At 33.7% G+C, this 27,985-nt stretch overlaps 2 protein-coding genes and 1 long non-coding RNA gene across 6 annotated transcripts; 2 read left to right on the top strand and 1 right to left on the bottom strand.

Annotated features, from left to right (window-relative positions):
• Positions 1 to 3,230: 3,230 nt before the first annotated feature.
• LOC105212092 (zinc finger protein ZFP2) lies at positions 3,231 to 7,518 on the bottom strand. 4 transcript variants are annotated; one of them, XM_011183865.3, is made up of 7 exons: positions 7,372 to 7,518; positions 5,666 to 5,853; positions 5,391 to 5,591; positions 4,417 to 5,333; positions 4,168 to 4,353; positions 3,778 to 4,103; positions 3,231 to 3,709 (listed from the first exon to the last, which is right to left on the bottom strand). In XM_011183865.3, exons 2-7 carry the CDS (start codon positions 5,828 to 5,830, stop codon positions 3,573 to 3,575), a joined length of 1,932 nt encoding a protein of 643 aa, XP_011182167.2. In that variant the 5' UTR covers positions 5,831 to 5,853; positions 7,372 to 7,518; the 3' UTR covers positions 3,231 to 3,572. The 4 variants fall into 4 exon arrangements, with proteins under 4 accessions (XP_011182167.2, XP_054083851.1, XP_028895895.2 ...); XM_054227876.1 differs by having other exon boundaries at positions 5,666 to 5,871; positions 7,372 to 7,500; XM_029040062.2 differs by lacking the exon at positions 7,372 to 7,518 and adding an exon at positions 6,933 to 7,073.
• Positions 5,927 to 7,564, top strand: LOC114803981 (uncharacterized). Its single transcript, XM_054227883.1, has 3 exons — positions 5,927 to 6,464; positions 6,970 to 7,215; positions 7,425 to 7,564. The coding sequence occupies exons 1-3, from the start codon at positions 6,424 to 6,426 to the stop codon at positions 7,534 to 7,536; spliced, it is 399 nt and encodes a 132-aa protein (XP_054083858.1). The 5' UTR covers positions 5,927 to 6,423; the 3' UTR covers positions 7,537 to 7,564.
• A 12,448-nt stretch (positions 7,565 to 20,012) lies between these two features.
• LOC105220619 (uncharacterized) lies at positions 20,013 to 21,410 on the top strand. Its single transcript, XR_008470572.1, has 3 exons — positions 20,013 to 20,155; positions 20,207 to 21,160; positions 21,212 to 21,410. It is a non-coding gene; the product is annotated as an uncharacterized LOC105220619 (long non-coding RNA).
• Positions 21,411 to 27,985: the final 6,575 nt, after the last annotated feature.

Below are 27,985 nucleotides of genomic sequence, written 5' to 3'. Positions count from 1 at the left end.
ATGTTCATAGGACGAGTAAATTTCATGAGAAAGTGGTAGCGATTCATGGAAGAGAAGATCTTTATAGTTTACCGGTTTCCAGTTTTCCAAAAGATAAACAAAGCATGAGGTCATTGGGTTCTCGGCCTTAATTGTTTAAACTTTTCATAATGCTAGGAGTCATGTGAGATCAGGTTATTGACAAGGTCAATTTTGGGTTTATGGGAAATGTGTAGAGTAATGAACTTATATGTTTGTTGTTTTAACATATTGTGGACTTGTTATTATACTCTCTTAGCAACTTTGTTGCGATATCTCAAAATTATATGTAATATAAAAAGTTAGAAAATTTAGTTTGGACTCACCTTTTTGGTAAAAATTATTTTGATTACATTTTCAAATATTTCAATAGACTGGAAAAAAATATATGATCAACATTAAAAAAAAGCAAAAGTGCCAATTCAAAGCAAATACTTACTTCCAGTAAATACCCAATTGTTATTTGAGGTTTTGAAAACCAGAAAATTATATAGTGAACGCGCAGCAAATAAATATAAAAAGCTAAAAAACTAGTTAGTAGCAAATAAATGGTGACATGAATGATAAAAAAAGAAAGAAATGAAAAGAGAAAAATTAAAAAAAAAATTAATGAATAAAATTAATGGAGATTATATACGAATTGGTCGAATGAAGAGAAAAAATTTTGATATTAAAAATTAAAAATATTGATATTAAAAAAATATATGAAGATAATTATTGAGGATTTATATACAAATATATGAAAATAAAAATACAGTTGAACTTCCCTAACTCGAATCACCATAATCCACAAAAAAAAATCGAGTTAGAGAGACTTTCGAGTTTCGAAAAGTAATTTGTATGAAATTTGACTTCTATTACCAATTCAAGAGTTCGAGTTATGGAGAACTTCGAGTAACAGCAGTTCGAGTTATCGAAGTTCAACTGTATTTTGAGCTAAAAAAATAATAAAAGCTAAAATAAACATATTTTTATAAAAAAAAAATAGTAATTTTGACTAATTTTTATAATTTTTGTTTTAAATTAGATAAATTATTTTTTAATGAAATGATGATTCAAATTAGTGATAAAGTGAAAAATATTAATATTAAAAAAATATTAATAAAAAAAAATATTATGTGCAATTAAAAATATAATTTATTTTAAATGTATAAAATTAAAAAAAAATATTTAATATAATTTTTATTATAAATACTATGTTTATAATAAAAAAATATTTATATTAAAAAATATATTTTTTTTTTTATAATGATGAGAGTAAAAATATATTTTTATAATAAAAAATATATATAAAAAATATATTTTTATAATAAAAAAATATTTTTAATAAACAAATATTTATAATAAAAAATATATTTTTTTTATAATGATGAGAGTAAAAATATATTTTTGTAAAAAAAATTTGTAAAAAAAATATAATATAATATAATAAATATTTATAATAAAAAATAAATCATTTAATAAAAAAATATTTTTTATTATAAAAATATGTTTTTATATATTTGTTTTTTTTTTTGAAAAATATTAATTATATTGTGTAATTAAAAATATAATTTTTAAATGTATAAAATTAAAAAAAAATTAATATAATTTTTATAATAAAAAAATAAATCATATTTTTATAATAAAAAAAAATAAATCATATTTTTATAATAAAAAAATATAAATACTATTTTTATAATAAAAAATGTATTTTTTTTTATAATAATGAGAGTAAAAATATATTTTTATAATAAACAAAATTGTAAAATAAATATATAAAAAAAAATATATATATTATATTTTTTCATTTAATAAAAAATAAATAATTTAATAAAAAAATATTTTTTTTTAAATTTTTTTTATTATATTTTTGCAAAAAAAACTTTGTAAAAAATATATATATTTTTTTACAATTGTTTTTTTTTTTATTTTCACCACAAATGAAATTCGCTTTTCTTTATTTTCTAAAAATTCACTTTTATTGTTTTTATACGTATTTTTGATTTAAATTAGCTTATTTAAGTATTAAATCGCTAGTATTAATATTCTTTATATATATTTATTTATGCCCATATGTACTATATGCGTGCAACATTTTATTTTTATTTTTCTAATATACAATTGTATATTAATATGATTGCTTAATTGATGCGGTAATTACTAAATTTAAATTTATTAATATTATTATACGAATCACGTTGCACACATACCTAAATAATTTACGTAATTGTTTACAACGAACGTTAGCACGCCAAACGTGCGTATATTGCATTTTTTTAATTTAAATTTTATCATAATTTTTTTTAAATTTATTTTTATATTTTTTAATTTATTATTAGTATGTATTTATTGTTTTAAAAAATCGTATTTGTTTATACTAATTAATGGAAATATAATTATATATTTGTGTGTACACTTAAAATGTATATAAATTTTAATTTTATAATAAACGTAATTATTTGCATAAACAACTAAGGAGAATGCCACGGCAAACGGCACGCAAAATTGCTGAACGGCAAAGTAAGATTACACAAGGCGATTACAAGGTGTGGAAAACAGTTGGAATTTTATTAAAAACAAAAAAAAACCGTTAATAATTGTTTTAAAATTGCTTTAATTGCTTCAATTGTGGCACATGAAAGCAGGGAAAATCACTAACCTAAAAGTGTTTTACGAGAAACTCGAAGCACATTCGGTACCACACAGCACAAATTGCAATTACAAATATTAAATATTTGGCAATTACATGGCTACAACTGATTTTCTGAAGAAAAATATATAAATCTATATATAATATATGAAGGAGAGGGGAGAAAAGTGTGTTACACTCTCAATAATGTGTAGACTGCATATTTCTTGCAAGCACATTTTAAATCCACATTGGCAACAACTATTTTATAATAATAAAAAAACAAAAACAACAACAATAAAATTAAAACAACAATAACTACCGTAGCGTGCAATAGCTTGCAACTGCCTTTAGCCGAGCAACTTCACACACTCTATGCATGCGGATAAACATTGCCCCCGGCAGTGGGTGTTGCAGCAACAATTATTTCACCTGTTGCCGTGTGTTGCTGATAATAGTAGCTGACAGTTTGCATTGGTGGACGTGCTATTGTTGTTGTTGCACCGGCAGCGCTGTTATTGGAGTCATGCAAATAGGTGGTTGTGTAGTGTTGTTGACTCATATGAGATTGCGTTTGCGGCTGTGGCTGTTGTTGTGTTTGTTGTTGCTGGTGGTGTTGTTGTTGCAATTGTGTTATGTGTTGTTGTTGACTATTAATATTGGCTGTTACAGTTGTTGTAACGCCAACTGCACTTTGTTGTTGTTGTTGCGTTTGTGTTGGTAATGTTATCGTTGTTTGTTGTTGTTGCTGTGGCATTTTCGGTAGTGCTGGCTGTTGTTGTTGCTGTTGATGTTGATTCGTCATCAACTTTGTATGCGCTGTCGTTGTCGCAGTCAATGTGGGTGTCGGTGTGGTAGCGGAAGTAGTTGTGATCGCATGTAATTGATACCGCTGCGCAGCAATAATTGCATTTGTGGCAACTGTTGCTGTTGCCGCTTTTGTCTATAAGCCAGATATGATCACCTCTTGCTGTGCGTCATCATCCATTTCGGGTATTTCCTGTTTATGTATCATCACATCATCTGTGGACATGGACTGTTGTTGTTGCGTTTGCGCTGGTTGTCGCGGTGCAGTTTGTCCTATAAAATGCAATTCAAAAATTAATAGCGTTAAATGAATTATTTAATATTATTAATTATCAACTAACCATATTTCTGATGAATGCCTCTATGCCGCTTCAGCGCAAAACGATCAGCGAAGGCCGCCGAACAGATATCGCAACGGAATGGTTTTTCGCCCGAATGCACTTTGGCGTGATTCTTCAAATGTGCAGCCTGCGAGAATGCCGAGCCGCAGATATCACACTTGTAAGGCTTTTCGCCGGTGTGTATGCGCCGGTGATTCCATAATGTGGCATGCCGCGCGAAGCCTTTATCACACACCTCGCAGACATATGGCCGTTCGCCGCTGTGCGTGCGTTCGTGGTTCTTGAGATGTGGCGATTGCGAAAATTGCATGCCACATGTTTGACATCTGTTTAACAAATAAAAAAACAGTAAGTTACCACTCTCTATAAATATAGAAACATTGTACGTACTTGTAGGGCTTCTCACCGGTGTGTATTCTTGCGTGGTTCTTCAAGTACACCGCCTTGGCAAAGGCCAGTCCACAAATGGTGCACTTGTAATTCTTTTCGCCGCTGTGCAGCTTCTTGTGTGACCACAGGCTGGAGTAACGTGAAAATGTGCCGCCACAAATGTTGCAAGTAAACGGCTTGGGATTTCTACGGCGAATAGAAAATATTATTATAGCATTATTAATATAATTTAAAGCAAAATGTGCTCACTCTGCTTTTACATTGACAGCCTGCTGTTTGGTCGCCGGTGTGCCTGAACCCACAAAAACCACGCCAGATCCATTGCATTTTTGACATTTGGTCACTTGCTGTTGATTACGTTTCTTCACTGGATGATTGCCGACCGCAGTCGTTTGACCGCCTGATTGCTCCTGTTTCGGCGCGATATTCTGTTGTTGTTGGCTGCTTTGTTGATGCTGTGACTCCGGCGAACTCGCCGATACCACCTGCACCGGTTGCAGCTGGTGATGCGTCAACATACCACCTTGTGCTGTGAGCGAGTCCATTGGCGAAGAATCCGCACTGCCAGTTACAAATTCATTCAATTCACATTTTATGTCACCATCTTGTGCAACGAATATTTGTGTGGGCGTAATGCCTTGCGGTGCGTTCATCTCTTGATCTACGCGTATACAATCCTCGCAGCGCACCAGTTTTGGGCCCTTACGTTTGGCAGGTTGCAGCATTTGATTGCCACATGTTACGCATTTTGATTGCGTGAGCTTAACGGATTTTAAGCCGGCAATGTTGGTTGTGTTCACGGCCATTTCATTGCTCGTATTCTGTGTAACATTTGTGACCACTGTGTTGGTATGTTGTTGCTGCTGCTGCTGTTGCTGTTGTTGCTGTTGCAAGACAGTTGTGGCCGGTTCCAGCGATTCGGTTGCCACAATCTGTATCTGTCCCATTTGCCCATTCTCGGTGATTATATTTTGTGTCTGCACCAATCCTTGTGCATTCACCACTATTGTTTCCGGTTGGCCCTGCTGTTGATCACTGCCATCTTGTGTGTGTATACGTTTGTGATGGTTCAATAGCGCCAGATGTGAAAACATTAAACCGCACACATCGCATTTGAAACTGATGTTTGAGATGGTATTTGGCATTGGCGAAATAGCCTGTAAGGACTAGCGAATATGTAAGGTTATAAATATGTAATGGAAGGAAATCTGCATTTAGCTTACTGCTGCAATTGGTTTATTTTGATTGACAATCTGCAAGCGTCCCTGTGCATCTAAAGTGGCTATACCGATTGTGCCACCTTGATTTAGTTGCATGCCATTCACCAGTGCGTAGTTGTAACCACCAACTGGTTGCGCTATGTAACATGTTTTATTGTCGTCAGTGGTCAGTTGTGCCAAGTTAACTGTGGTTGCTGCACCGCCCTGAAAAATATTAGTTTTAAAATGTATTAATATATTTTCTCAATTAGAAAATTATCGTGAAAGATGTGACTTACATTTGTGGTGGTGTAATAGAATGTGGGCTGCTCCTTCTGTCCTTCTATTTTCGGTTGTTTTAATATGGTGCCGTCAGCTGTTTGATACTGTATAGTCGTAGGCTGCCCATTGGCACCTATTGCATTCGTAGTGAATATAATATTCTTCGTAATATCCTCCATCATTGGAGCGAATAAAGCTTTTCAAGCTGTAAATAGATATAAAATTAAAATTCTTTATTTATTAGGATTGGTAGACACCTTATTATACACAAGTAGACATTTTGCGCGCCAAAATATTTCGGAATTTGCATAGTTCACCAACCCAAGACATTTGTTTACATTTTTGCTATAAAGTTGTTTTCAAAATCTCAAAAATACATAGTCGTACTTTTTCAACACACTCGCTGCTATAGAACAGCACAAAAGTCAAAAGATTTGTGCGAAAACAAAACCAGCTAAAAATTTCTGGCAACGCTATACAAGCGAGTGAAGAGGCAAGCTGCATAGGTACTACGCACTACTCGTTGTGGAATCGCTCACTCGCTATCAAATTTATTCGTTGGCCGTTTACACAAAGAAGACAACGATATGCATATATGAGAGTTCGTAGCAGATGAAGGTGCGATGGAACTGCCTAAAAAGCGATTTCAAAGAGTACGACTGATGAAAGAAAAAATTTTAATTGAAAATAGTAGAAACGAGCGAGAAGTACTGAATGTACACGAAAGAAATAGCGAATGAAGTAGTAAAACGCACTATGAGATGATTGAGGAAATATGCATGTGGGCGCAATAAAAAAAATTTGTAGAAAGTCTAGGTTCGTTGACAGCGAACAGCAACAATTTTTTTCACTGAATGACAAGCGGACACACACATATGTATATATGATGTAAATAGCGGGTGCTCTTCTAATTCTACATGTTGCTTTGAATAACACCAAGCCCGCGCTAGTGGGGGTCATTGAATTTAGAGAATTTGCACTGAGATTTAAGTAACATCAATTCAATTTCAGTTCGAGCACTTAATCCACTAATCTTTTCCCACTTTTCTACGCAATATCTGCGTTCGCACACCACTGCATAAATCAATTGCTGTTCGAGCAAATCCGAATACACGAACTGCGTACATATGTACGCATATATTTGCATAGCAAGTGCACGAACTTTAATTTGCGCATATTCATATTAAATGCAATTAAACACACAATTTATGATCATTATAAACACTTTTGTTTTGATCTTACTCTTCTATCTTGTTTTTGGCGGTTTGTGTACAAATATTTCACCTTTATTATTGTTTTTTCTTTTTCTAACAAATTCCAGCAACGCAGTAGACTACGTGCGAGCAGGCGACAGTAAGCAAGAAATTTCCTTTTTTCTTCCACGCCACTTCAACTCGATTTGTGAAGCAGGCAGCCGTTCGCCGATCTCGTTATTGCCGTCGTCGTACAACACACCAGCAGAAGCGGCAGCACTCGTACTCGTACAGTTGGGTAGAGAGCGAGCAGTGCGCCCGACGACGAATAGACAAGAAAAGCAATATGGCGGATGCCTACACTACGCACACAGGTAACAGCAATATGTAAAATTCCATACAAAAAAATGCAGCACACAGATAAATTCTCCAAACTACACGCTAGCGTCACTTTGCAACCAATTTTCAATTAGAATTTAGCACGTAATTTGCGTTTTAATGCAATTTGTTTGACACTTTGCATAATTTACCTTATTTAAATTGGATGAAAGAAAAAATCTTTAATTTGGTCTCGTTTTCTTAGTTTTCTTCTTCGCACATTCGAAATAAAATTGCACTACTCGCGCATTTGCCACGCCGTTCACACTCGCTCAGCCGCTAAAACAAGACTGAATTTTTCGGCTGCTTTGCAGTGAGAAAGGGACACCCTGGTCTCTTTTCGCTGAAATTCGTCTGGCGTTGCCAACTATGTATGGTGTGAATTATATAGAGAGAGGGAGTGAGAAAGACAAAAGTAGAAAAGAAACTACTGTTTTGTAAGAAATTTATTAATTAGTTATTAAATGAAGAATTATTTAAAATTTCGCCTAATGAATCTTAGTTTAAATTAAACAATGTTGTTATAATAAGCTATTTCTTGTTTGCAGTACAAAACATTGACTACTAAGTGCACTAACAGTTCAGCCTAAATGTATGCAATTCAGTTTCTTATTCACTGAACGTACTACTAGGACTTTCAGGGTTGTTTTCAAATTAAATTGTTGGCGCTAAAATGCAAACATTTTTGAATATATTCTTTGATAGTAAAATAAATGATTTAATCTTATTTGAAATAATATAGCTTTAATTTTAATATAAATAATATTTTATTCATTTTTAATTACTTAACAAAAAATAATTTTTGTATTTTATTCCGTTGCTTTTTGTAGTAAATTTATTATTTACATGAAATAAAATTATAGAATTAATTATAATATTTTCGACCATCGTCTACTTCTATTTAGAGATCTAAACAAGAAAATGGATATTGAGACCATTAGCATTTTTTACTAGTTTTCGAAAATAGGTCAAGGAGTGGAAGTATGAAAAGTGTTTTCAAATTTCAGATTCCATGGAACTTATATAAGTGTAACATCCCTTGATGAAGTTGCTTATTTATAAAACCAACAATAAATGAAAAATATCCGAAACTACCAGTAACCACGTAACCGGCAATTCGCTCACTGCCACCCGCCCCTCACGCTCCATACGCTTTTCACTATTACCACAATAAATCTTCACTTTCCGCGAAGATCATTTGTTCACTTTCTAAATTTTCCGCATTTTTTTCTAAAAAACCACCAAAACAGAGCAACAAATAAAAGTAAAACAAAAAAAAAAAACACCGCGTAAAAGGAGGAACAATTTCCATATCGTTGGTTGGCCTGAAGGCACGCATGCATACGCCAACACACATACATAAACACACCAGCTCTTGCTTGGAATCGTCCTCCGCGTTGCTGAGCTGTGGAATGCGGCATGTTTTCCTGTCCATTTGCCAAGTTGTTGCTTTTATTGTTGGTTGCACATTCACTCGCTGCAATAGCAGCCTCGATACAAGTGTGTGTGTGTTGGTAGCAATGTTAGCGCACCCGAAAAACAAAACCAAAAAAAAAAAACAAATAAATTGTAAAAGGTGCGCTGCCGCCGTTGACACCGATCTTGCGCTTTTCCACGCCGTCCCAATGCAAGCGTCGCTTGGCACATCACGCTCTAGGCCCACAGCGCATAGTGAATGTGTCTATCAATTCCGCGTGTGGATGAAAGTGAAAAAAATCACCGCATTTTTTCCGACTACTTACTCTGTTGCACGTACTCGCGTTGTGTCGGCAACTGTGGACTCCAAGCGCCCGTCCATTTGGCTGCTGCCCACCAGCGGTTAGTGGCTGTACGCTACTGTGACGTTGCTGTCGTGCTCGTAATTTCCATGCCACGTATATATGTACATACATACTTATATATTTATGTGGATCTGTAAATATATACCCGTTTCTTCTGAGTAATCTTCAATCATCCACTCATGGTGCTGGCTGTAGTTCCATAGAATCTGTCTGTTATGTGGGTTGGAATGCAAAATTTCACGAAGTCAAGTGATTTCAGGCGCGATGCTGGTTGACAATGCTATTTCAATGGCCCTATCATAGTTTAGCTGGGGCACCTGTAACTTATGGACTTTGTAAAATATCGGACACAATTTTATGAAGGTCTCATGAGTTCCCTTAATGGGTTAAAGTCAAAGCCGAGCTTTACATTTAATCATTCTGAGTCATTAAACTCTGAAAAAAGCTTCTCTTATATCTCAGAAGGATTTAAGGGTATTCGCTGTCCATTAATTTCCATAAAAATCGAAAAACATGTATTTATTCAAACCCACTAACCTAAATGAATTCAAAATATCCCACCTTTCTTATAGGTCTATGGCAATATCAGCAAAACTAGTTCGTTGGTTGCCACCAGTTTTTCCAAAAAAATATTTTGCTCCACATTAACCCGTTTCGCCTTTATTTTCTCGTACGTGGACAACTATGAATTTCACCTACTTCCAAGCTAATAAATATTAATATGACAACCGAAATTACGACATTGGCAACGAATGGCGCACAAAGTCAAGGAGACAAGTAAAAAAACTGATTGTATTAACAATAAAATAATATTGACAGTGAAAGTGAAAAAATACGAGTTTAATATTTTGGCATTACCGCAGAATCTAAGTAAACCATTTTGTGGGGTAGCTTCTGTTTAAATACTATTGAAAAAATCTCACTTAAACGAAATTTTTTGAGAGTTTTTCAAATTTGTACGATCTGGCAATACTGATAAATGCTTACACGCCTACTTTTACCGTTATCTGTCTAATGACTTTTTATACACGGAAGAAAAATAAGAAGAAATACCAACCATACTTAAAAATTCACATCGTTGGTATCAAAAAGTATCACTAAAATATGTTTTGTAGTTAGATCTAACCTCTAAAAGAGTCCTCTTCACAGATGTCGAACTATTAATTAGTAAGATATATGTAAGTGAGTTTTTGAAAATTCGAAAGTTTTAGAATACTGTTAAAATGCTACTGGTGCCAAAAATTGGCTTCATGAGCTTTAAAGACTTCTGCTAAAGACAAAGCAATCTTTGTTTAATTTTTTGCTAAATTCCGGATAAATCGTTTGACCACCGAAGGCCAACGCTATTGCAGAAGTCCACAAGCTAATAAGTATAAAAACTGAAAAAATTACTTTGAATGACAGTAAAATGATCGTTAGTCAAGTTACATGGTACCAAAGATAATGAAAGAACTCTTAAGGTACGTCTCTAGAAAATGTTTACGGAAAATAATTTGATAACACTGAGGTCTACTACAAAAATGATTTCGAAAAGTAAGAAGATCATCATAATTTTCTCCAGGCCAAAGATTACACTTTATAATTACATGATTTATGGTTGACAAAAATCACTCACTGGACCCTTCCCGAGTGTGCCTGTTGGTAATAGATATTACAGTGTCGCAACTGTGGCAGGAAGTAACTGTTAACGATCTTCCCTTGTTGTTCTAGCTAAGTTATGGCTTCATCGTTTGGTGTTCATTACTGCTCAATACCACAGCATTCCAGGATGAAGTCTTACCATGATTTCTAGTAGAAAAAGAGTTGGGTCAAGGTATCACGCGACCTAAGGCCCTGGGGGGCCTAAATAGCTCAGTCTCGAACAAAGCCTACGGATACCTGGCGCTTTCCGTAATAAGATAGCCTTGCGTGAGTATTGGGACCTATGCGCAAGTGGACCAACTTTCCTTTACACTTGTGGGTCGAAAATATAAATATATATAATTAAATAAAAACAACTTCAGGGGAGTCCGGCTCTGCTTCAAATAAGGCGGAAGGAACTGACTGTTCCACAAAGTCCACAGCGTTCTCAACGGACTCTAAGACAGTCAGCATAAAGACAGGAGTTAAGCTTGGACTAAATGCAAATGCTGGCACCAGCGCTGGAACTTCTTCTCCAATTTGGCGACAACAACAAGTCGGAATCAAGTCTACTAACCACAGTCTGGTTCCATGCAGATGGAGTAGGGAGATGACAAGTGTGAAGTTACTGGTGCATTAGCCTAATAATGGTCTACCATTACTGTCAAAGACCAATCGAAAGCGTAGTATGCGGAGAAGGGTCAAGTAGGAGCTTACAAAAGAACTCAAAGAATCCAACGATTGTGCGAAAGCGGTTCTACCCATCTAAAAGCTTGAAGCGCTCGCAGTTGAGGGAAATAGATAAGCATTAATAAAAGTAATATAAATGTATGTAAAATGAGACTTGTATTACTAAAAACCTTCTAACAATTAATTGAAATGAAACTGCCAAAGCTAACTACAAGAATTGAACTTAATAAAAATCGAATAACTAATAAAAATTTATGCAAATGTTGCTTGGTTAGCATATTGTGGGCGCGACGGCAGCTGTGGAAGCGCTTAAAATAAATGCAACAAAATCAAGTGAAAATATCGGCGACGCCAACGACCAGTCGAACAGCTAACGCGCGGGCAGTTGTTGTTAATATTGTTGTTGTTGTTGTTGTGTGATTAAAAAGTGCGCGACGCTGTGGGAAAAAGTGTGGCATGCGGCTGTATTTAGACGCGTCAACATTTCGCTGCCAACTCAAAGCAAAGCAAAGCGTCCGGCAAGCGACACCCGATATCAGACTAAGCTCGCACACAAACCCATACTCTTACTCTTACAGGTATGTAAGTATGTGTATGTGTGTGTTTGCGCCGCATGCTGCCATATTTGAATAGTTGTGCCACGGCGCTAATCGCATCAATCGCCATAGAAAAGCAACAACAACAACAACAATTGCCGGCAGTCGTCAATAGTTGCCTGTCATGTGCCAACAAACACATGGCTGTAACGCCAATCGTTGGTTTTGTTATTGTTGTTGTTGTGCGATAGTCGCCCCAATCACGTTCGACCGATATGAAAATGATAGTGAACTTGAAATGTTTTTTTGTTTCACCCATTGCAAATGCGAAGATTTTCTCTTTCAAATGCTGCTGGTTGCTAAGCTAACCAAACTAAACGCTTACTCAACGCGCAACGGCCGACAGCGTCTGACTAATGTTGCTCTGTGAGTTCGACTATTCAGCGGCCAGCAACGGGCTAGTGTGTGAGCTGTTGGTACGCGGCAGTGCGATAAAATGCAAATGCAAATGCACAATTAATGCACATCGCGACGCTGACGCTGGAGTCGTCAAACAGGCGGACGAGAGGAGAGGGAGGAGCGGAGCAGCTGTAGTGCGGCAGTGGCGCATGCTGCGGTTTAGACGACCGGCCTATTGAACCAGCTGTGCGCGTCCAAGCAGTTAAATTGTGCGCTTGTCCGCCTGTTCGCCAGTTCGCCGGTTCGAATATTTATTTGTTTTTGTAAGTGTTGTGTGTGTTTGTGTAGTTGTACGTGTTCGGCGAGTGCTACTTTTAGCGATTTGTGGTCAATAAAGAAGAGCTACGGTGTTCAATAGCAACTGAGGTATGAGCGGAGAATTTAGCAACAACAAAATGACTACAATACAACAACAAGCATTGAAAATGTTGCTGAAATAGAGCAAAAACGGCAGAAAAACGTGCAATGTTGGCAACAAAAATAAATTATACGAGCGAGGTTTACTAGGCAGCGTTGCACAGTGGGCTGTTTTCGAATTGAAAAGTGGATAATTTTTTAGAACAAAAATTCATAGAAAATGTAAAACTTGAATATTTGAGGAAAAATAAATTTAAAAATTGGAAAATAAAATTCGAATGAAAATTCCAAAAAAATTGTAAAATTTGAATATTTGCGAAAAAAATATTTAGAATATTGGAAAAATATTTTCGAATGAAAATTCATAGCAAAATCTTAAATTTGAATATTTGCGAAAAAAATATTTGGAAAATTGGAAAAATATTTTCGAATGAAAATTCATAGAAAAATGTAAAATTTGAATATTTTCGAAAAAAATACATATTTGGAAAATTTTTTTCGGATGAAAATTCATAAAATAATCTTAAATTTGAATATTTGCGAAAAAAATATTTGGAAAATTTTTTTCGAATGAAAATTCATAGAAAAATTTTAAATTTGAATATTTGCGAAAAGAACATTTGGAATATTGGAAAAAAATTTTCGAATGAAAATTCATAGAAAAATGTAAAATTTGAATATTTGCGAAAAAAATATTTGGAATATTGGAAAAAATTGTTCGAATAAAAATTCACAGAAAAATGTAAAATTTGAATATTTGCGAAAAAGATATTTGGAAAATTTGTTTCGAATGAAAATTCATAGAAAAACCTTAAATTTGAATATTTGCGAAAAAAAATATTTGGAAAATTGGAAAAATATTTTCGAATAAAAATTCACAGAAAAATGTAAAATTTGAATATTTGCGAAAAAAATATTTGGAAAATTTTTTTCGAATGAAAATTCATAGAAAAATTTAAATTTAAATATTTGCGAAAAAAATATTTGGAATATTGGAAAAATTTTTTCGAATGAAAAATCACAGAAAAATGTAAAAAAAAAATATTTGGAATATTAGAAAAATTTTTTCGAATAAAAATTCACAGGAAAATGTAAAATTTGCGAAAAGAACATTTGGAATATTGGAAAAAAATTTTCGAATGAAAATTCATAGAAAAATGTAAAATTTGAATATTTGCGAAAAAAATATTTGGAATATTGGAAAAAATTGTTCGAATAAAAATTCACAGAAAAATGTAAAATTTGAATATTTGCGAAAAAGATATTTGGAAAATTTGTTTCGAATGAAAATTCATAGAAAAATCTTAAATTTGAATATTTGCGAAAAAAAATATTTGGAAAATTGGAAAAATATTTTCGAATAAAAATTCACAGAAAAATGTAAAATTTGAATATTTGCGAAAAAAATATTTGGAAAATTTTTTTCGAATGAAAATTCATAGAAAAATTTAAATTTAAATATTTGCGAAAAAAATATTTGGAATATTGGAAAAATTTTTTCGAATGAAAAATCACAGAAAAATGTAAAAAAAAAAATATTTGGAATATTAGAAAAATTTTTTCGAATAAAAATTCACAGGAAAATGTAAAATTTGCGAAAAGAACATTTGGAATATTGGAAAAAAATTTTCGAATGAAAATTCATAGAAAATTGTAAAATTTGAATATTTGCGAAAAAAATATTTGGAATATTGGAAAAAATTGTTCGAATAAAAATTCACAGAAAAATGTAAAATTTGAATATTTGCGAAAAAGATATTTGGAAAATTTGTTTCGAATGAAAATTCATAGAAAAATCTTAAATTTGAATATTTGCGAAAAAAAATATTTGGAAAATTGGAAAAATATTTTCGAATAAAAATTCACAGAAAAATGTAAAATTTGAATATTTGCGAAAAAAATATTTGGAAAATTTTTTTCGAATGAAAATTCATAGAAAAATTTAAATTTAAATATTTGCGAAAAAAATATTTGGAATATTGGAAAAATTTTTTCGAATGAAAAATCACAGAAAAATGTAAAAAAAAAATATTTGGAATATTAGAAAAATTTTTTCGAATAAAAATTCACAGGAAAATGTAAAATTTGAATATTTGCGAAAAAAATATTTAGAATATTGGAAAAATATTTTCGAATAAAAATTCACAGAAAAATGTAAAATTTGAATATTTGCGAAAAAAATATTTGGAATGCTGGAAAAATTTTTTCGAATGAAAAATCACAGAAAAATGTAAAATTTGAATATTTGCGAAAAAAAAATGGAAAATAGGTGTCCTTAATATATGTATGTATGTAATTGTAGTTGCCACCTAGTTGAAATGTATTATTAATTTTTTTTATATAAAAAAAATAATTAAAATGCTTGAATAATATTGAATAGAGTATTTTTTAAACTTTAAATTAAATGAATTTTGGAATTAAATTTCTTGAGAAAAAAATCTAAAAAAAAAACTAATAAAAAATTCAAAATATTTGAACATTTGAGTAAGAAAAGAAAGGTACAGGCAATATCTGGAAGTGTAGTTGCCATCTAGATGAAATATCTTATTAATTTTTTTTCACATAAAAAATAAATAAAAATTTGATTTAAATTGCTTGAGCCAATAATTTTAAATAAAGTATTTAATTTTTTTGTTATTTTAAATTAAATAAATTTCAAATTAAATTTCTTGAAAAAAATATAAAAAACTTATTATAATTATATTTTAAATCACTAATATTACAGAACTAATAATAAAAATCTAATTCAAATTAAATTTCCTGAAAAAAAAAAATCATAAAAAATTATGGATATTAATTATTAAAAATATATTTTATTTTTTTTTAAATCACAAATATTATTCAAATAACTTTTCAAATCGTATTGCGTATCTAATTTACTGATTTAAATGTAATTTTAAATTTTGTTTTATAAAAATATATGTATTTTCTGCCGCACAAAATCAACACACTATGCATACTCTACACAAGTATAACCGCCAATAAGTTACTCGCATCTTCATCTGATGTGCCTTATTTGCATTTAGCAAACTCTCGAGAATTTTCACCTCGCCACGCGATATCCATGCAACCCATAACGCTTATTTATTCTACATCAGTTTTTCGCAATTTCGCCACGAAACCTACACGGCCGCACGTCTAGCTGTCTATTAGCCAATACGACAGCGCCGCGATAAATTTGTTGCACAGCGCAGACTTTCTAAATCAACCTAGAAGACTTTGGCAGCAACGAAGGAGACAAGACTGGCTGGCTGCAGACAGCACAGACGAAGAGGGCTCTTTGTATACTCGTACACGTACAGAAATGATGTCCAAGTTTCTGGTGTTTGTAATATAGAAGTGTGTGATTCTGCTGTTGCTGTTGTTTTTGGTGATTTCCTCACGATTTTCTGATTCAACGTCTTACTATTTTCATGTTTTTCGGTCGCATATATACACACACATGCATATGGAAATCTATTTAGCTATTTATTTTTGGTAGTTTGCAGTTTTTGTTGTTGTTTATTGCGTACCCGTTTTATAAGAAACATTACTTTATAGTGTTTCTTACGCGTTCTCAGTTGGAAGGAGGTTATCAGTATCAAGCTGAGTCCGATTGTAGACGCGAATTTAGATGAAAGTATGAAAGAAATCTCCTCGAATAAGTTTCGAACGGAAATACTCGGAAGACTTTGTAATGTGAAAAAAATGTTTAGACTTTAAGGTTCTTTAAACCATTTAGCAAGGCTTTTTGATAATTTAAACTCTATTTGGGAACTTTTCTAGTTAAAAGCATCTCAAACTCTTTGAAACTCTGTATAATGGCTTTGTTTTCAAAAAGAAGCGAACGGACGTAATCTCTATCTGAATCATAAAAAAAATTCAATCTGATCTTCTGTATCGGAACCGATTAATCCTTGAAACTTTCTCTCGCCAAGAGTTAAACATTTCATTCTTCATCTTCATCGTCTCTATCGAACTTTAACGACTTTAATGAACTGAGAGTTCTCTGACTCCATTTTGAACCGGTGGGGACCTCAACTGCTTTTTCCGTTTACTCGCAATATATAAAAGGAACGGAAAGATGTTACAATTGAATTTTAATCCTCTTGTGATCCCGTTTACGTTGTTACTATTGTCATACATTCCTCCAAGACTGTAATAACAGTTGGACTACGGAAAATATGGAAGAATAATTGAGTCTATCTATAAGCCATGATAATAAGTCTGTCTTTGCAACTGTTCCTACTAAGTTGGGTTGTCCTAACCATTAGTTTCGAAAAAATGATCCGCAAGATTAGTAATGGAAGGACTCACCGATAGGTCTTGTACTCTACTGGCGAGTTCTATTAGCTCCACTTTTGTCCAATCGATTTCTTTCCGTTTTAACTAACCTAGTTACTAACCGGCTCTTCAGACTTCAAATGAGTGAAGTTGGGCTTTCTGAGAATCCAACTTGTCCGTTCTTTTATTTCTAGTTAACAGAGGTCCGTCTTTTATCCTCCTCTAATCTACAGATCTTTTAAGATACCTCCAAGACTTGTACTAATTTGTATAAACACATCTTGAGAGGTGTTTGAGATTGATTTTGGAATAAAACCGTCCAACTCAGGACTCGAAGCGTTTATTTTAAAGACCAAAAACTATACACAATTCTCAGGTGAGCAAAAAAGTGTAAATTTTTGCGTCGCAAAGGGTTTTTCGCACTGGTGGCAAGACATTAGCGTTGACATTACCATACCAGCACACCGGTTGGACGGCTTACCAGTTAGACATTCAAGCAGTTAGACATGCCAGTTGATAATTCAGTGAGTCAAGTAATATTTGGCCATTTCGGCACAAATTGTAAGCGAAAATTATTTCCACTTTCCACCGCAGCAAGAAGCATGTGCTGTGGTGTGGTGTGCGGGAGGGACAAATGCAGGCAGTGCATTGGTGCAATGTAAGCAGCAAGCCAAGCCAAGCGCGAGCTCATCAACAACAACAACAAGAATAATAGAAATAACTAAAAGAAGCTATAACAACAACGAAAAGCAACAACAAGAATAACAACAACACCAACGATAAGCCAACCGTGTGCTGCTTGGACGATTTTGCTGCTGCCTAACCGCTTAGCGCTTAGTGGAGTTAGTTGAGTTAGCAACAGACACTGTCACACACACACACACACAACGTGCAACAATCGCTGTCTGTCTTCACAATTCACTGTTGATTGCGGAAAAAGAGTGAAAAGCTGTTAGCATAAATTACCTAAATAAAAATACATGCAACAACAACAACAACATGCGAGCAACAACCGCCGTTGCTGTTAGCAGAGTCACCAATTTTACTGGGCTGATTTAGTGTGCGCCAAACCAACAACAAACCATCGCCAACCAGCAAACCGGCGTACCAGCCGTCTAAGTGGAAAAGTCTGCCAGCAGCAATAACAAAGCGTTCGTTGTTTATCTATACTGTGTGTGTGTGTGTGTGCGTGTGTTTAACATTCAATTTCCATTTTCTCTGCTGCAAACAACTTTTCATTTTTATTTAGAAAGGCAATCAGAATGTCGAAATTGAAATTGAAAAGTGAATTTGTCTTGGTCTGACCTACGCGCAACCCGCGAGACAACTTGCATATATTCTCAGCGCCTACAAACAAACAGACAAACAGATGAACGGACGGAGCATTGTAGTAGAAAGTGCCTGAAGAGTGGGCGCGCACGCAGAACGGCGGCTGTGGCTCTAAAGGTTAAACGAAGAATTTATTAATGCCGTACATTAGACGGAGATTACCTTACGATTTTCGTTTTTTTTTTTTTTTTTTGGTTTTTTCACTTTTCATTTTATTTCTTATTTTACTTTCGTTGGTATTTCCTGCTGTGGCCATTTTCATGAAAAATGTTCGAAGTTATTTTTATTTGTTGGCATTATTGTTGATGGCTTTTTGGAGAAAATCACGTTTTGCCATTATGGAAATGGGGTAAACGTTGTTTTTGTTTTTGTTTTGGTGCCTGCGATGACTTGTAGAAAAATTCTGCTTCTTTTTACAACAATAAAAACAATTTATTACCGTTTTATGTGAAATTGAAACTGCGTTGCACATGCTATGCGGGGCTATAACAGTAAATGTTGGCATTTGTGATGAGAAATTGTTGATAATTGCCAGCAGAGTTGCATTTTTGATTGCCCACGAGAAGGAGTGATGCTATAATTACAGCTGTCAAAATGTTATAGATGTAAATAATATGTCGAAAAAAATATATAATATTTAAAATTGCAACAACTACATAGAAAGATTTTATACAGATTAAATATCATCAATAAATACAGTTGAACTTCCATAACTCGAACTATTGAATTGGCAATAGAAGTCAAAATTCATACAAATTACCTTCTGTAACTCGGAAGTCTCTCTAACTCGAAGTTTTTTTGTGGATTATGGTGATTCGAGTTAGAGAAGTTCCACTGTATTTTAAATTCACAGAAAAATTTATTTTGAAGACTTTTGAAGGTTACTTCCCTTCTACTCAGCTTAGTAGCTCTACCTCACAGAGTGGCTCAGTCTTTCCATCAATGCTCTTTTCATATAATTCTAAACGAACTAAAACCCAAGCTAACTTAAAATGTTCTCGTGAACATATAAGATTACAACAACAATGCACACCAGTAACAATTGAAACTATTTTCGCATGAAAATATCTGAAAAATTTTAATTAAATCTATTTGTATTGTCCATAATCGCTGAAACTGAAAAAATTCAAGCTTTGCTATTTTTGGCAGCCAACAACATTATTATAAGGCTGAGTGTGCAAAGTGCTGAGTTACAGACATATGTATAAGTCCATAGAGAATCAACACCTTGCCATGGCATATAAGTGCAGTCAATTATTTTATTTTGTTTTATTTTATTTTATTTTATTTTATTTTATTTTATTTTATTTTATTTTATTTTATTTTATTTTATTTTATTTTATTTTATTTTATTTTATTTTATTTCATTTTATTTTATTTTATTTTATTTTATTTTATTTTATTTTATTTTATTTTATTTTATTTTATTTTATTTTATTTTATTTTATTTTATTTTATTTTATTTTATTTTATTTTATTTTATTCTATTTTATTTTATTTTATTTTATTTTATTTTATTTTATTTTATTTTATTTTATTTTATTTTATTTTATTTTATTTTATTTTATTTTATTTTATTTTATTTTATTTTATTTTATTTTATTTTATTTTATTTTATTTTATTTTATTTTATTTTATTTTATTTTATTTTATTTTATTTTATTTTATTTTATTATTTAATTTATTATTTACCGTACTGAAAAAATTGCATTTTAACGGTTTAATTGTAACTGTGAAATAAAAGTACGAAATTTGCCATAAAATCATAAACGAGATGTGAATCTCGCGAAATATATTAAATGCTCGATAAGAGACTTGTTTCTCAGTATCAGTGCATAGCTATTTCACACAGTCACTACAGAATCCAAAACAAAACATTGAAAATGATGCTGGCTATTCAGGTAGATAACTTATTTATTTAAAAGTTTACTTTGAAGTCATCCACTTTCCAGTTGGGAGCCGCATATCATAAGAAGGAAAGAAACAAAGACCAACCCCTTACCAAACGACCACCTTATCTAGACCCGGAGCGCACCAGAATTTGACGAAGCAAAAAGCTCCAAAAAAACCAAGGATATAGAGAATGAAGTTAAATTTATAGTTCAATGTAGATGCAAAATAAAAAAAGAAAATAATTGATCAATTTATAATAAAAATTGGTGTTTATGAACACTCTTGTTCTTACGCAACGTTCTAATCAGGACTCTCAATAGGCAATAGAGCGTGGCGCTTTCAATTAATCTGCATGTTTCATGCGTTTTATCCCAAAAATTTTTCCAAGCAGTTGGCTACAAAGCTTTTAAAGTTGAACAAGTGTGTTCACATATGTATATACAGCCGTACCATATCGAACACTTTCAAAACTGGAGTGTTTTCGAACATTCGGACAACATGACCTGCCAGCGTATCCCTCCATCGCCTGCGGGATTGTGTTCAAGGGACCACAAAACTTTTCTCTCGAAAACTAATAGTGTCGCCTTACCATAATGCAGGACGGGTATGATAAGGTACTTGTACAGTTTCGTTTCAGTCCAAAGTGCAGTGTTCTAATTAACGAATATTTTATATATTTTGATATTTAATTTAATTTAATTTAATTTAATAAATTTAAATTTTATTATTTTTATTAGCAATGACCTTAAGCGTTCAAATTTCATTTATTTAACGTGCAGAAAAAATTGCATTTTAACGCTTTTATATAAAATTCAAACTGTGAAATTAAATTAAGAAATGTGCCATAAAGTCATGCGAATCCCGCAAAATATATAAAATGCTCGCTAAGAGACATGCTTTTCAGTATCAGTGCATAGCTATTTCACACAGTCACTACAGAATTCAAAACAAAACATTGAAAAATGAAGCTGAAGGAGATGTTGATTTTGATGGTGGCAATGCTGGCTATTCAGGTAGATAATATAATTATTTAAAAGCTTAGTTTAAAGTCATTCACTTTCCAGTTGGGAGCCGCACAACGCGAACCAACTAAACCACCAAAAGATATAAGGGGATAAGGCACTGAAGTAGATCTAGACCCGGAGCGTGACAACATCTGACCCATTTGACGAAGCAGAACCACTAATTTAAACCAAGGATGTAGAAAAAGTGAAGTTAAAGTTACAGTTCAATGTATATGCAAAATAAAAAATTAAAAAATAATAATAATAATTTAGCAATGTATAATAAAATTTGGTATTTACTGAACTGGTTTTGTGAACAGAAAACATACTCTGGATATACTCTTGCTTTTACAAAATGGTTTAATCGAGGTATCGGGACTCTCACAAGGCATACCTCAATGTAATGAATTTGAAATACAGTTTGTCACCAATACCAGGAATCAGCCAATCATATCCAGTTTTTGGATTTTTGAATGCTAATTTATGTTATATTAAAACAACGAAAGACACTTCGTCGCTCACAAAAAATTGTTTGCCGTGATAATTCATATGGTAACCAAAAAATGCATTCAATATTTATAAATTGTGTTGTATTTCATTACTTCATATTGATGAGAAAACAGGTAAGAAAGGCCTAAGTTCGGGTGTAACCGAACATTTTATAATCTCGCAATTTATTTATTTAATTTTATTAAGAAAACAAACAATTTGACCCACATATTCGGCATATATGTGTATGGTATAAAGTCCATTGAATGTTTGAAAATCCTAATATTAAGTATATGGGAGTTAGATGAAGTTATGACCCAATTTCACGTATTTTAGGCACGGAGACATTATATTAGAAGAAAAATATTCCCTCTGAATTTATTCAAAATATTTGAGAGTTTTACCTAAATTTTCGTTAAAAAATTTATTCGAAGCTCTAAGGTCCTCATATTCGATGTATGAGGCCTTGAATACTTATGGTCCGATTTTGGCAATTTTTAGAATAGCGATGTCACACTATAAATGCAGTATTGGTGCAAAGTTCTATTCCGATATCTGCATTGGTGCTTCCTTTATACATATATTGTAAAGTAAACGATTCAGATTGGCTTCAAAGTTCTGGTAGGCGTGGTTGTGAACCGATTTGGCCTATTTTCACAACATATAATTGGGATGCAAGGGAAATATTACAAACCGGATTTCATTGTAATTGGTCGAGTTGTTTCGGAGATATGGTTTTTGACCCATAAGTGGGCGGAACTACGCCCATTTAAAATTTTATTTACAATTTTGAGTGCAGCTCTTCTGGGCCTTATAATAATGAAATTTAAGGCTTCTGTTGGTTTTCCTTACTGAATTAAAGCATTTTTAGTAGTTTTCAACATAACCTTTGTATGGGAGGTGGGCGTGGTTATAATCCGATTTTCTCCATTTTTGCACTATATAAGGAAATGGCTGAAGAAAACGACTCTTGAACATTTCGTTAATATAGCTTTAGCAGTTTACAAGATACGTACAAAAAAAAAAATAGTATGGGGCGGTGTCACGCCCACTTTCCCAAAAAAAAAAACATCCAAATATGCCCCTTCCTATAACAATTGTTTGTACTAAATTTTAAGTTCATAGCTTAATTTATTGCTTAGTATAGCTAATGTGTTTTCGGTTATCGCCATTTTGTGGACGTGGCAGTGGTCCGATTCCGCCCATCTTTGAACTTAACCTTCTTATGGTGCCAAGGAACACATGTTCCAAGTTTCATTAGGATATCTCAATTTTTACTCAAGTTACAGCTTGCACGGACGGACAGACAGACATCCGGATTTGAACTTTACTCGTCACCCTCATCCCTTTGGTATGTATAACCTTATATCTAACTCGTTTAGTTTTAGGTGTTACAAACAACCGTTATGTGAACAAAACTATAACACTCTCTTAGCAACTTTTGTTGCGAGAGTATAAAAATAAATATAGTAGATACCTAGGAGAGCTTTAAGCTTCCATTCTTGGTCTTTAATTCCACAAAGCATTGGAAAAATATTTATTTGGATATCGAGTCTTCGAATGTTGTAGAAGGCCCTTAGTTGCAATGAAAAAAGAAGCTTTCATTGTGAAAGCTCAAACACAATATTCAAGCTCTAATAAAATATTCGGCCGACCTGCATAAAGTTGGGCTTGGTCATGCTTGTTTAATTGATCTAAAGGATTGAAAATTCTTCAAAGCAATACCAAATATGCAATTAAGAAATCAAGGTTGACCACTAAAAAGCGATTAATTTGAGAGTCTTAAAACTTTACACTACTTAAACGAGATTATTTCAACCAAAAGATGATTCGAATATGGCTAAGTAGTATACTCGAATTACCGCCTTAATTTTGTATAAACAGTTATGTTGTTGTTGCAACATTGCTGCTTGAATTATTTGATTGGCAATTTAACTGCTAGCCAGATTTGCTACTTATTGTAGCCCACCCCACGGCAGTGTTTTAGTTGTTGCTGTTGCTGTTGTTTTTTTTTTTTTGTTTTATTGCTTAGTTTTCATATTATTTTAATGCCTGCACCACTCATTATCATGCCGCTTTGCCGCACTTCACTTCACTTTATGCGTGTTCATTAGTTTGTTGCTGTAATTAAGTTCATGGTGTGTACTTTCAAAAAGTAGTAAAACAAATGTAGCAACAAGGCAATATTGCAATAATAGCGTGAAGACGCGCACAATGCAGCACATGTGGAATTCACACACACATATACATGTATAGAAACATTGAAATGTATATAAACATAAAAAATGTTGCATGCGATATTCGTAGCTAGGAATGTCAGCACATTAGCTAAAGCAAGCGTTGTTGGTATGCGCTTTAAGCAGGCCAATTCATTTAACAACAACTGTAACACCTACAAAAAAGAGAAATTCACAGTTTTTTTATTTTATTGCCAGCTTCGCTGATTTTTACTGCGCTTTGATATTTTGCGTTAGCGCGCACTCGAAATTGTTGTAATTATGCTTGAAATGTAAATGAACTGCGCTAGAATATGTGCCGCTGTGTGTTGTAAGCTTGTAAATTATAAAAGTACACGGAAAGTGGGGTGTTGTTGGAGTCTAGAAATAATAGTTAGCTATGGCTATATGTGTTTGTATGTAAGTTTGTTGCTGCCAAATGCTTTTGTATGCGTTTAATATATGGCATGTGCTTAGCTGTAGCCATACTGTTGCAAGCGCAACCTTAATTTATCAGCAACTGACAGCGGTTTCACTTTCCAAGCAAATCGTTGCAACTTAGCAGCAAACAGAAGACTTAAGCAACGAACTTGATCGATATAATTTTTCAAATGTTTTTAAATGGAAGTGGATTTTGTATAAGTTTTCTTCTATAAATATGTTTAAATAACGTAAATTCGATGACTTTTTCCAATGACCTAGTAAATGATTTTTCAATAAGAGCGCTACAAAGATACATTCGATGCCAATATGTATGGAAATCGATCTTTTGTGTGGCCACCACGGGCACGCTTGCAGAAGTCCAGACCAAGAACCTTTCGATGGTTTTCAAGCTTAATTTCAAGTTCATCAATCGTCGCTGGCTTGTTGGCATAGACCATAGACTTGTAGTAGCCCCACAGGAAATACCCTAACTGCGTCAAATCGCATGACCGAGGCGGCCAATTGTCACCAAACTTGGTTTTCAATCAATCGATTGTGATATTTGCTGTGTGGCTGCACATATCGTCCAAGTCCATATCATCCAGTTCGGGCCAAAAATTCACAGTAACGTGCCGATCTTAATCATCACGGAAGAAGTACGATCCAATGACGCCGCCAGCCCATAAACCACACCAAATCGTAATTTTTTCGGGATGCAATGGTGACTCATGGAGGCCGTGTGGATTGCTGCCTGACCAATAACGCATATTTTGCTTACCGACCATAAATTAATAATTTGGACTCGTTGTTGGATCGTATATCTTTCCATGATGAAATGGCAAACCTTACTGAATAAGAAGTAAGGAAAGGCTAAGTTCGGGTGCAACCGAACATTTTATACTCCCGCAATTTATTGCTAACGGGTGATTTTTTTGAGGTTAGGATTTTCATGCATTAGTATTTGACAGATCACGTGGGATTTCAGACATGGTGTCAAAGAGAAAGATGCTCAGTATGCTTTGACATTTCATCATGAATAGACTTACTAACGAGCAACGCTTGCAAATCATTGAATTTTATTACCAAAATCAGTGTTCGGTTCGAAATGTGAAAATCCGCTTTTTTATCGACAAATTTTGTTCAGCGATGAGGCTCATTTCTGGTTGAATGGCTACGTAAATAAGCAAAATTGCCGCATTTGGGGTGAAGAGCAACCAGAAGCCGTTCAAGAACTGCCCATGCATCCCGAAAAATGCACTGTTTGGTGTGGTTTGTACGCTGGTGGAATCATTGGACCGTATTTTTTCAAAGATGCTGTTGGACGCAACGTTACGGTGAATGGCGATCGCTATCGTTCGATGCTAACAAACTTTTTGTTGCCAAAAATGGAAGAACTGAACTTGGTTGACATGTGGTTTCAACAAGATGGCGCTACATGCCACACAGCTCGCGATTCTATGGCCATTTTGAGGGAAAACTTCGGAGAACAATTCATCTCAAGAAATGGACCCGTAAGTTGGCCACCAAGATCATGCGATTTAACGCCTTTAGACTATTTTTTGTGGGGCTACGTCAAGTCTAAAGTCTACAGAAATAAGCCAGCAACTATTCCAGCTTTGGAAGACAACATTTCCGAAGAAATTCGGGCTATTCCGGCCGAAATGCTCGAAAAAGTTGCCCAAAATTGGACTTTCCGAATGGACCACCTAAGACGCAGCCGCGGTCAACATTTAAATGAAATTATCTTCAAAAAGTAAATGTCATGAACCAATCTAACGTTTCAAATAAAGAACCGATGAGATTTTGCAAATTTTATGCGTTTTTTTTTTAAAAAAAGTTATCAAGCTCTTAAAAAATCACCCTTTATATTTTTATTAAGAAAACACACAATTTGAACCATATATTCGCATAAATATATTTCACATATTAACTTATAAGCTATTAAGCTCATCGTACTTTTGAAAATCCTATAATTAGGTATTCTCATATATTCATATATAAGGGAAGTTATGACCCGATTTTAACCTTTTCTAGTACAGAGACACACTATTCATATATTTCCTCTGAATTAAATTAAGATACCTGTGAGATTTACCGTAATTTTTGGTCAAAAGTTACCATGGGGCACTGAGTTAAACATGTTCGATATCTGGGGCCTTGAAAAGTTATAGTCCGTTTTCGACAATTTTTTCACAAGTGATGCCACAGATCATATACTGTATTTGTGTAAAGTTTTATTTCGCTATCATCATTGGTTCCTTATATATATCTTATAAAGTGAAGGAATCAGATGGAATTAAAAATTGAGTTATATGGGAAGTTGTCGTGCCGATTTTATCCATTTTCCACACGTGTCGTCAGGGTGTCAAGAAAATGTTATATACCGAATTTCATTGAAATTATCCATAAGTGGGCGATGCCACGCCCATTTTCCATTTTGTAAAAAGATCTGAATGCAGCTTCCTTCTGCTATCATTTCTGTTAAATTTTGTGTTTCTGACGTTTCTCGTTAGTGGGTTAACGCATTTTTAGTCATTTTCAACTTAACCTTTGTATGGGAGGTGGGCGTGGTTATTATCCGATTTCTTTCATTTTTGGACTGTATAAGGAAACGGCTAAAAGAAACGACTGCAGAAAGTTATAGCTTTATTGGTTTGCGAGTTACATACAAAAAACCTATTTGGGAGTGGGGCCACGCCCACTTTTCCAAAAAAATTACATTCAAATGTGCCCCTCCCTAATGCGATCCTATGTTCCAAATTTAATTTTCATAACTTTATTTATGGCTTAGTTATAGCTCTTTATGTGTTTTTGGTTATCGCCATTTTGTGGGCGTGGCAGTGGTCCGATTCCGCCCATTTTCGAACTTAACCATCTTAACACGTGTTCCAAGTTTCATTAAGATATCTCAATTTTTACTCAAGTTACAGCTTGCACGGACGGACAGACAGACATCCGGATTTGAACTTTACTCGTCACCCTCATCCCTTTGGTATATATAACCTTATATCTAACTCGTTTAGTTTTAGGACTTACAAACAACCGTTATGTGGACAAAACTATAATTCTCTCTTTAGCAATTTTTGTTGCGAGAGTATAAAAATACTCGTATTTTAGCCTGTGAAACCCACCTAGCCCCTAAAGCAACAAACTTGATCGATATAACGGGTGATTTTTTTGAGGTTAGGATTTTCATGCATTAGTATTTGACAGATCACGTGGGATTTCAGACATGGTGTCAAAGAGAAAGATGCTCAGTATGCTTTGACATTTCATCATGAATAGACTTACTAACGAGCAACGCTTGCAAATCATTGAATTTTATTACCAAAATCAGTGTTCGGTTCGAAATGTGAAAATCCGCTTTTTTATCGACAAATTTTGTTCAGCGATGAGGCTCATTTCTGGTTGAATGGCTACGTAAATAAGCAAAATTGCCGCATTTGGGGTGAAGAGCAACCAGAAGCCGTTCAAGAACTGCCCATGCATCCCGAAAAATGCACTGTTTGGTGTGGTTTGTACGCTGGTGGAATCATTGGACCGTATTTTTTCAAAGATGCTGTTGGACGCAACGTTACGGTGAATGGCGATCGCTATCGTTCGATGCTAACAAACTTTTTGTTGCCAAAAATGGAAGAACTGAACTTGGTTGACATGTGGTTTCAACAAGATGGCGCTACATGCCACACAGCTCGCGATTCTATGG

This window comes from Zeugodacus cucurbitae, chromosome 3 (assembly GCF_028554725.1).
Source record: "Zeugodacus cucurbitae isolate PBARC_wt_2022May chromosome 3, idZeuCucr1.2, whole genome shotgun sequence".
Classification (NCBI taxonomy): domain Eukaryota; kingdom Metazoa; phylum Arthropoda; class Insecta; order Diptera; family Tephritidae; genus Zeugodacus; species Zeugodacus cucurbitae.
The sequence above is the reverse complement of the archived record's forward strand: the minus strand, read 5'-3'. Positions and strand labels throughout refer to the sequence as shown.